Source organism: Heliangelus exortis, chromosome 31, assembly GCF_036169615.1.
Source record: "Heliangelus exortis chromosome 31, bHelExo1.hap1, whole genome shotgun sequence".
Lineage (NCBI taxonomy): Eukaryota > Metazoa > Chordata > Aves > Apodiformes > Trochilidae > Heliangelus > Heliangelus exortis.
In genome coordinates this window covers 235,116-245,115 of record NC_092452.1, presented here as the reverse complement: position 1 = coordinate 245,115, position 10,000 = coordinate 235,116, and the positions used below count along the sequence as shown (strand labels likewise).

Genomic DNA, 10,000 nt, shown 5'->3' with positions numbered 1-10,000 from the left:
CCTCCTGGGCAGGGTTCTTCGTGAAATTCAAAGAAAAGAGAACCTTGATTTCACCAAAGGCACCTTCAAAATTTGCTGGTGTGACACGGAAACATTTGCGTTTGCAGAAATAAACCCACAAAGCCCTGGAAATCCCTTTGGCTTCAATAGCACCCCTAAGAAAAAAAAAAAAAAAAAAAAAAATCCCCCCCAAAAACCCAAAATCAAAACCCAAGGGCTTCAAGAGGACAAAAGGCTCCTTCCTACCTTTTGCACGAATAGAAATTCGTGTTAACCAGAAACGAAAACTGAAGCTGTAGAAGATTTTAAAAGGCAGCAACAGAAACCAAATCAAACCAAATCCGCCCCAAATCGGATCTGACCATTTCCAACCACGGCAAACAACACAAAATGCCTTTTAAAACGCAAAATTATCATTTTTTTTTAAATAAAGACCCGGGAAAACACATCTTTCTCCGCGAACCCATCCTAAATCCAACACCTGAAGCGAAAGCAAACCTTTCTCTGTATTTATTTCCTTCTTTATTTCCTCCTAGATTCCAAATCCAACCCAAGAACCTTTCTTTCGGGTTAACTCCCACCAAAACCCTCTTGGCGTGGACCTCGAAGGCGCTTTGTTGCAGATAACTTTGCAAGGGTTTTGATAACCTTGACTTTGCTTTTTTTGGTCTTGTTTTGGTTTGGTTTTGTTTCGGTGCGTGTGGAATTGTAACTCATCTGTCAGATAATATCATTTCCCTTTGGATGCAGAACGGGAATTAAAAAAAAAAAAAAAAAAAAAAAAGGGGGGGGGGGGGGAAAAAAGGAGAGGGCCGAAATTAAAAAAAAAAAAATAAATATTTTTCAACCAACACAATAAACGTCTCTGGATTCTGCTTTCAGGGAGGCCAATTTCCGAGGGGGAAACGCCAGAGGATGGGTTTTGCTGGGGCTACAGACCTGAGGCGGGTGCCTGGGGGGCCCCACGCGTGCAGACCTCCACGCACATCGCCCACCACAGCCCCCCAGCCCTCCCTGCCACACCGAGGGTCTTTTCACCCGTTTCGCGCAGGAAAAGCACAAGCCGACCCTTTGCTGCGAGATTTTCCAGCAACTTTGGAAGGGAATTCAAGGCACCCCCTTCACATCACCCCACTCCTCCTGACCTGCATCCACCTCGCTTGGAATGAGGAGAGGAACCCACGCGAATATTCGCACGCAGATCACAAGCTAAATGCAATCCCTCCAGAGAAAATAAAACGCCTTCCATGAAAGCCTCTTTTCAGACAATCCCAAACTTAAAACATCTGCTCAACACACAGAAACAATTTATTATTTTTTTTTTTTCCTCCCTTCTGCCTTCGCAAACAAAACCTCCATTCTCCAAAGGGAGAATAATCGTTTTAAAAATTAAAATAAAGCAGCTTTTTCCTCTCCGGGTTTCCCAGCAAGCTACCAAGCCCTGAAATGAGCAGCAGCGCACAACTCCAGCCTGAGAGCTTTGTAACTGTGAATTTTCCACGCATTTTCATTTTTTTTTCCACCCCACTTTAACGCTGAGCAAAGGCACAGAAGACAATTTCGCTTCGCACACCGAAAGCCACTGCATAGAAAGCGACACGAAGGGAATCCAAAAAACCCCAAGGTTCATCTGCCTTAAAAGACACAAAATCCCCCCAAAACAATCCCCCCCCCCACCCCTCAACAAACCAAGCCCCAAATCTCTGTAATTTCACAGCAAAGACACCTCATTTTAGTACATTCTGCAGCGGTGGTTGCAAGGACCTAATTTTTTTTTTTTTTTTCCAGTAAATACACGGACAGCAAATTTTCTCCACATAAACACATCTCCCATTGCTCTCTGCTCTGCTTTCTCAGCTCCAGTATATTTCTCTTTATAAAAACCGAAACAATTCCAGCAAGAACACCCCCGCCTCCCCCCCAGTGACAGCAACGATACAGAACATTATTGTGCCAATTTCTGGAGGAGAAGTTGGCAGGGCAGAGAGCACATCACCGCATCTTCGCCTTGCTCTGGCACTTATTAGCTCGGAATGATCACTAATTGCCGAAATTAGCTGGTAATGAAGGATTCCCTTACCTTTCGCTTCATTGTCAGAATTGTCAGTGCTGGTGTCAGTGTTTTTATTCATCTCTTTCTCTGCTTCCGAAGGGCTTGTTTTGGGTGCGGGGGCGCTTTTTTCTGTTTTAATTTCGCTGGTGGCCGTGTTCTGAGGATTATCTGTTTTTGTGTTTTCGGGGAAACTCACTTTAGCCACGGGGGGAGGCGGAGGAGGTGGAGGAGGTGGCGGTGCCGGTTCCAGATGCTCATTCCTTGGGTTCAGGCTCGCCCTGGATTCAAAACTTGCCTCAAACTCATTTGGATTGCTGCAGTTTGACGTCTTCTCCATGGAGGGGTAACCTTGGCTCGCTCGGTAGTAGCTGGGAACGGGGACTTCATGGTCATTTAGGCAAGCCTCGGGCATTTGGTTGGGGTAGAGAGCTGCCTCTGTGGCGTTTTTTGCCCTTTTCTCAGCGTTATACATGCAGCAAACATTCTCTTCCTTGACATTGGTGGGGAAGGAGCAGGAGGGGAGCTGCCTCGCAACAGGTTGCTCGATCCTGTACGCGTTTTTGGGGTCACACCAAGTGTCTAGCTGCGAGAGGTAAGACGGATAGGTGCTGAGAGACAAGGTAGAGCTATTCACCTCGTCCCTTTTGGAAAGAGACGGGATAATTCCACAGTTCCTCATGACTCCGCAGCTGAAATCGCTCCCGGGCTGCATGTACATCCCTTGGCTGGAGGAATAATTCTCCCCTCTACAGGTACCGGCCAACGAGTCCATCAAAAACGAGTTAGAAGTCACATTGTTGGGACATGACATTTTCAGAGAGGGTTTTTAAGGAGGAATACTCCAGCCAGGGGCTGACATCTTTTTTTTAGGGGGGAAAAAAAAAAAATATCAAGCACCATAATTATCCACGCATCGCTCTGCCCCCCCTCCACCCCCCCCCCCCCCCTCCTCCACCCCCCCCCCACGTGATGCCCAGGCCAATGAGGATTGAAAATGGCCTTGATGATTCAGACGGCGATGACGTCACGGGGGTCAAGTTGGCGGGACCGGGAGCGTCACCGTGGAGCAACAGCGACATCTGGCAGTACCGGACCGGGACCTTCACGTTGAACAAAGGCAGAACCCCCCCCCTTCCAACCCCTGACACCCCCCCCCTCCAACCCTCCAACACACCCCGGGCTCCCCGCCCGCCCGTTTGTTTACCAACGGAGCCAAGCGTGGAAAGAGGGGTGAAGTAAAAAAAAAAAAAAAAAAAAAAAAAAAAAAAAAAAAAAAAGGGGGGGGTGGGGGGAAAAAAAAAAAAAACACGCACAAAAAAAAAAAAATGCTAACCCTACCCAAAAAACGAGAGCAATAAAAAATTAAATAATAAAAAAAAAGAAAACATTTTTTAAAAGGAAAAAATAAAAGGAAGGGGAAAAAATAAGGGGGAAAAAAAAAAAAGGAAAAAAAAAAAAAAAGGAAAAGAAAAAAAAAAAAGGAAAAGAAAAAAAAAAAAGAAAACCTGAAAAAAAAAAAAACAAACCCAAACCACACAGTCTTTTAAATTTAGGGACAGAGGTTGAAATTTAAACTTAAAAATATACACCCCCCCCCTTCTCTCTTTTCCCGCCTCTGTTCCCCTCTTTCTGCATCGTCCTTTTGCCCCCCAAAACCGACTGAAATTTTTTATTGTGCTCTGTGTGTGCGTCCCCCCCCCCCTTTTCTCCTTCCTCCGCTCGGCTGCGCCTTCCTCCCCCTCCCCAGACGGGCTTGGCCATGGGCGATCTCCGGGCTCACCCGGCGGCTGCTTCTTGGCGTTATTTTTATGTTTATCAAATTTATTTGTGCTCTTTTAGGGGAGCTGGAGGAGGTTTGAGGGGATGCGCTGGGCACCGCTTTGGTTTTGCCGTTTCCAGAGCGATGTGGGAAGAGAAAGAGGGGAAAACTTAGGGAATAATTCAGAGCCCCTTCAGCCAGGCATTTCCCCGAAAACCCGAAGCTCCTTGGAGCAGGTTGGATATTTCCCGAAAGGATTTTTAATGAAGAAAAAGAAGACGAACCCGAGTTTTGCTTTTTTAATTTTTTTTTTTTTTAATCCCCCCCTCTTTTCTTTTTTTTTTTTCCTTTTTTTTTTTTTTTTTTTCTTTACCCGCAGCACAGCGGCTTAGCCTTCCCTTCCTCTGCGAAAGCAGCTTTTTTTAATTATCCACTTTCATTCCCCAACTGTCTGAAGTTTCTGTGCTAAGATGGCATGTGTGGTGTCGTTCAGGGAGAGGGGAGGGGGGGAAAAAAATTAAAATTCCTTTTGAGGAGGGAAAAAAAAGCGCTCGAATTGGTGAAAAAGGCAGCGACTTTTCAGCTGGTGAAGTGCGAGCTGTGGTGGTGTTGTGGGTTTTCTCCCCTCCTGTCTGTCTGTCTGTCTCTACGGCTGCTCCTTCTTTTTTCTCCGGGAAATATCTCCTGAGAGAGAGGGAAAAAAATCCACTATGGGTCCCCATATCACGCAGAAAGCTTTTCCTATTTGGTCGGATTTAATTTACATTTATTTCCCTTTTTTTTTTTTTTTTTTTTTCTTCTTCTTTTTTTTCCTGGGGTGATTTCAGGAGGAAAGTTACTTTTCTCTCCAATATTTCCTCTCCTTTTCTCTTTCGTGGAGCAATTGGTACCTCAAGTTGTTGTTTTTTCCTTCAAAATTTCAAGATTCTGCCAAGATTTGACGCCTTTAACTCGACGGAATTGAAACTCTCGTGGTTATCGTGCCCTGTCCCCCCAATTTAATTTTCTTTATTATTTCCCAAATCGCCTATAAATTAAGGTGAATAGTTGTAGGGCTGAGTTAGCTTTTCGCCATAATTTCACAATTTCATCGTGGGTGAACTCTGATTTTTGGGTAAAGCGGCGGATTGGGGCAATGGCGAATAAATAATTAAAAAGGGCGAGAGTCCGGAATTTCAAGATCATTACGATTAGAAAGAGACGGGTTCAGAGTCACTTTCAAGGGAAACAAAAAGAAAACGCCACCTTTCATTAAAAAAAAAAAAAAAAAAAAGAAGAAGAAGAAAAAAGGGGAAAAAAAAAAAGGGGGGGGGGAGAGAGGTTGGGGGAAAAGAGAAGGAAGAAAAAGAACGGGAAGAAGGAAAGGGAGTCAAATCGTGCAAAAAAAAAAAAAAAAAAAAAAAAAAAAAAGTACATTAGAGCAGAGAAAGTGGAACTTGACCGTTTGGGGTGATTTGTAACGGTTTAGAGCAAAGTCCTGCTTAAATATTCTCACGTCTCCAAACCTGTTTTCCCAAAGATTTTCAAAAGCGAGGCTGTAAAATGCCCCTCGACTGAACCCTCCAGAGCCTTGCGGAGCTTCTCTCCGCATCAAGTGGGACCCGTTTCAATATCTTAGGCCGAAAAAGCCCTAAAAGTGCAAAATCCTATTTCGTGTGCCCCTTCCCAAAGCTTTCGGAGCCTTCAGACGCCATTTGGTTCCCTCGGAAAGCTATTTGCGACTTTATTGCCTCTATTTGTGTTATCTGCATAGGTCTTTTTAAAACAGTTTGATAGAAATCGTTCGGTTTTATGATATCCAACGAAAATTCCACATAATATTTATAAGCAAAGAATAAAACTTTAGCACGGGAGCCAATATTTCCTCATTTATAGGTGATGGAATTAAAGACCAACGCAATTTTGGATTATATTGCGCTTTTTTCTTGCACACACACCACCCCCCCCCTGGTTTGATTTCCTTCCCCCCAACTTCTTTATTTTTGCAGCTGATGTGGAGGGCCAATAATTTATGCTGCTTAATCCAAGAGTTCCAGATGTGCGTTTTTGGGGGGACACCAAAATTTGACCTCAGAGCTTCGTGTATTGTCTGCCTAAAGATTAAACATTGTTCTTCTGAATATTTCCTTTTTTTTTTTCTTTTTTTTCTTTTTTTTTTTTTTTTTTTTTGTGCCCCGTCTTCTGGTGGGAAAGTCTGGGGGAAGGTGAGGCGAAGGACTCGCACGTAGCACAACAATTGTGACGTTAAATAATTCGAATTTCCTTCGAAGTTGGAGCTTTCCAAGAGCATCGCGAGCAAACCTCCCCATACAGGTTGCTGGAGGAAAAAAAAAAACAAAAAAAAAAAAAAACGCCACAAAAAACCCAAACAAAACCAGTGCTGGGAACCTCATCTTTTATGAACGTGTAAACCTTGTGAGTATAAAATAAAGATTTACACCTTTTGCAAGCGGTTTGGGCCAGCAGAAGGTACCGATGTGAATATTTGGGGGGGTTTCAAGCCTATTTTGCGAGTTGCTCATCAGCATCTTCTGGAGCTGGGTGGGAAATGGGATTTCTGATAAAAACACGACCTGAATATACCTCGAAATTTCACGGTGGTGGTGGCTGTTGGGTTTTTTTTTTTGGGTTTTTTTTTTTTGCGGCCACGGAAAATAGAAAGTTGAGGTTAAGAAGTAGCAGAGAGGCGTCTCCAGGAGACCGAATATTGTTTAAAGTTAAAAATAATTAGAAGTATGATAAACATGGGTCATTAATGGAAAGAGAAATAAAATTCATCAGCCTAAGTGGAACCCCCGGTGGGAAAAATGCTTGACTCTAATTACAGAAAATAAATACGAACAAATGCTATTAAAACTTAAAAGGAGGGAGTCTGCCCACGGAAAGGACTTTAATAATCCACTTGGATTTTTACACACTTTTAGGGGAACCATCTCCCCAGTCTGGCTGCCCTCCCACGCGTGTCCATCCCTGGGCTTCGACCTGGCCTTCTTTTTTTTTCTTTTTTTTTTTTTTTTTTTTTTTTTTCCAGTTCAGGGCCAAAAAAAAAAAAAAAAAAAAAAAAAAAGTGGGGTTTTTACCCTTTCTTTCTCCAGGGGAGGGGCTGTCCCCACACTCTCCCATTGTCCCCAGCGCCACAGACAGAGCAATTGCCTAAAACATCCCCAAATCAGCGCTGGGGATGCCAAGGAAGCCTCGGACTCTGCTCAGAGGCCGAGGGATGAAGGGGAGGGGAGAGAAGATGCCGGAAAACCCCCTCTTTCTGCCCATCACCTCGAGGAGTATATAAATGTCTCCAATTTCCAAGACAAAGCATCTCTCAGACTTCCCGGAATATTTTACCTGTCCCTCTTTTCAACCTAATTATTTAACCGTGAGTTATGTGTAGAAACCGCTGCTTCTGCCCATTGTAATTTTTTTTTTTTTTTTTTTTTAAACCGAGTTTTCTTACTTTTTTTTTTTTTTTTTTTTTTTAAGGCAAAGCATTCATTTTCTTTTCCGTGGAAGGATTCGGTAGCAACGTTTAATGATTACCTTAAATTTGTATTTCTGCCGGTGCTATGCCCCACGTTGTAGCGGAAATAATTCTGATTTATGGCAAAGTACACTGGAGTACAATAACAGCGATGCAAAAATAAAACCCACGCCTTTATATGTTTGGCTTAGAAACTGTAAACTATCACCACAAGAAATCTATCAAACTTTACAGTCCCTCTTACCCCGCTTCCTTCTTCTTTTCCCGAGTAACTTAAGGCAGAGAATTATGGAATTATGTTCCTTTAGGTGGTTGTGAAAACTCTCTGCAAGTTTTTCTCCCGTGGACAGGGTGGAGTTGGAACCTTTTTATTATTCGTAATATAATTCTCTTTGATCAGGGGAGAGAAATTCGGGAGGTGTAATCCATGATAAGCAAGAGCAGGAAGGGTGACAAAGCCCAACGGGGGTTTTGGGGAGTTTTATTCAGTGCTGAAATGTTGCCTTTAATTTTCCAGCTGCATTAAAAAAATTAAATATTGCCCCCTTCCCCCCAAAAAAAGAAAAAAAAAAAAAAGAAAAAAAAAAAAGAAAAAAAAAGAAAAAAAGAAAGAAAAAAAAAGAAAAAAAGAGAAAAAAAAAAAAAAGAAAAAAAAAAAAAGAAGAAAAAAAAGAAGAAAAAAAAAAAAAAAAAGAAGAAAAAAAAAAAAAAAGAGGCGGGGGTTTGGAATTTTTTTTCCAACGAGGTAGGGTGGGAAGTTTGGAAATGTGGATTATTCTTGAATGCCTGGAAAATTAAAGGTGGGATTTTTTTTTTTTTTTTTTTTTTTTTTTGAAGAGCCTGGTGATCGCTCTGAGGTTTTGAAGGTGCAAAGTAGCGGAGCAACGGGGATTTTCGGCGGCGTCTGAGTTTTAAAATTGAAATTAAAAAATAAAATAAATTAAAAAAAAAAAAAAAAAAAAAAAAAAGAGGCGAAGAGTAACGATGAGAGGTAAAAATTGAGAACAATAAAGGACGTGCTAAAATGTGGCTCTGCCCTGGAAGTTAAGAGCAAACCTCAGAGACTTCTTATTTTTCACATATGACGATAGGAAAATGATTTCTTTCCAAACTTTGTTTTTTCCAAACGCTGATAATTTAACTGCCGGGTTCTGAAATGGCTGCAAAATAAACATTATTGTTCCAATTACAGTTTTCCCAGGACAAGGAGGGGACGGGCAGTTAACACTCACGTTTCTCCTCGAGGAAGCAAAAGAAGTGATTGAGCCGGGGGGAAAAAAAAAAAAAAAAAAAAGGGAATAAATCTGAATTTCACACCTACAGCACTAAAAAAGAAGATTTTTTTTGCTGGGTTTGCCTAAATTTGGGGGGGTGCCCACCTTCGAAACGCAGCCGAAAGTGTGGAGAAACACACGGCGGGGAGGGGATTTTTAGGGGAAAAAGAAAAAAAATAAAAATAAAAATTAAAAAATAATAATAATAAAAAAACCACCAGTGTATTTCTTATTTTATTTTATTTTTTCCCAATTTTTTTCCTCGTACCTGCGATAACCTCGGGGGTCTCCTCCTGCCTGAGCATCCCCGGCTCTCAGCAGACCCCAAAAGCCTTTGGGATGTTTTAAATGTCCTGGTGCAAAGTCACATAAGGTTTGGATCAAGCACATCTTTGGAGCAGAGGGCTGCAGATTTCCTTCAGCCTCTATCACTTCATCCAAAACCAGGAATTAGGCCTCTTTTTAACAATTAAACCGATCGAATTTAGTGCTACTTGTAGCACATAAACATTTGTAATGTTTACATTAAGCCTCCCCTCCTTTTATTTCCCTTTTTTTTTTTTTTTTTTTTTTTTGTTGTTGTTCCCAAAATGAATTAAGTTTTCTTTTTTTTTTCTTTTTTTTTTTTTAATGGGCCCCATCAGCAAATCTGCTCCAGCCTAATTCCTCAACTCCAGCTTAAAAAAAAAAAAAAAAAAAAATATATATATATATATATGAAATAAAAAGCAGCCTTATGAGGTTGCAAACCACATTCTCGTGGTTTCATGTTTTAATTTAGGAGTTATCAAAAGCAGAGGAACGTGCTTCCCTCCAACATGTGCTGCACATCCCTCCAGCCCCCAACTAGAGAAAAAAACGCCTAAACCAGGCCTTAAGGAGCCGCCATTTTGGGGCAAAATCAAAGAAAATCCGATTTTTCAAAAATATTTATACCCGGAGAGCCCTGAGCTCCCCCCACGTCAGTTCCTCTCTTTTTTGGGGAGCTTCTTGATTTTCAGGGGGGCATTTTTCTAGGTGAGGCTGTTTATTTTGAAGAGATTATCTTTTTTTTTTTTTTTTTTTTTTTTTTTTTTTTGAGGTCTACTCGATTTGGGGGGGATCTGTTTCTTTGGGGCCTCTGTTATTTATGGAGATCCGCGGATTTGGGGCGCTCTTTTACTTCGGGGCCCTATTTATTTTGGAATAATTCCCTATTCGGTGGGCTCTGTTTATTCGGAAGACACATTTATTTCAGAAAACCTCCCTATTTAGCGGTTTCTCTTTATTTTTCCTGTCTATTTAGGACAATCCATGCATTTGGTTTATTTTTTGGGGGGGACTCCCATCTATCTCTATTTTTGCAGAGCTATTTTTCTTAGGGGGTCTATTTATTTTTAAGGGCTCTATTCCCATTTTTTTGCTGGAATAACACACACCAAATTTGCCAAATCCGTAAA

At 41.7% G+C, this 10,000-nt stretch overlaps 2 protein-coding genes across 9 annotated transcripts in view; one reads left to right on the top strand and one right to left on the bottom strand.

Annotated features, from left to right (window-relative positions):
• The window catches only part of HOXC10 (homeobox C10), a 4,134-nt gene extending 1,270 nt beyond the window's left edge, over positions 1-2,864 (bottom strand). Inside the window, exon 1 of the mRNA XM_071729465.1 lies at positions 2,081-2,864. Within this exon, the coding sequence (XP_071585566.1) occupies positions 2,081-2,864 (784 nt within the window). The remainder of the gene's footprint in view (positions 1-2,080) is intronic.
• ATF7 (activating transcription factor 7) overlaps positions 1-10,000 on the top strand; it is a 190,655-nt gene that overhangs the window by 113,117 nt on the left and 67,538 nt on the right. The gene's annotated exons all lie outside the window — the stretch shown is intronic.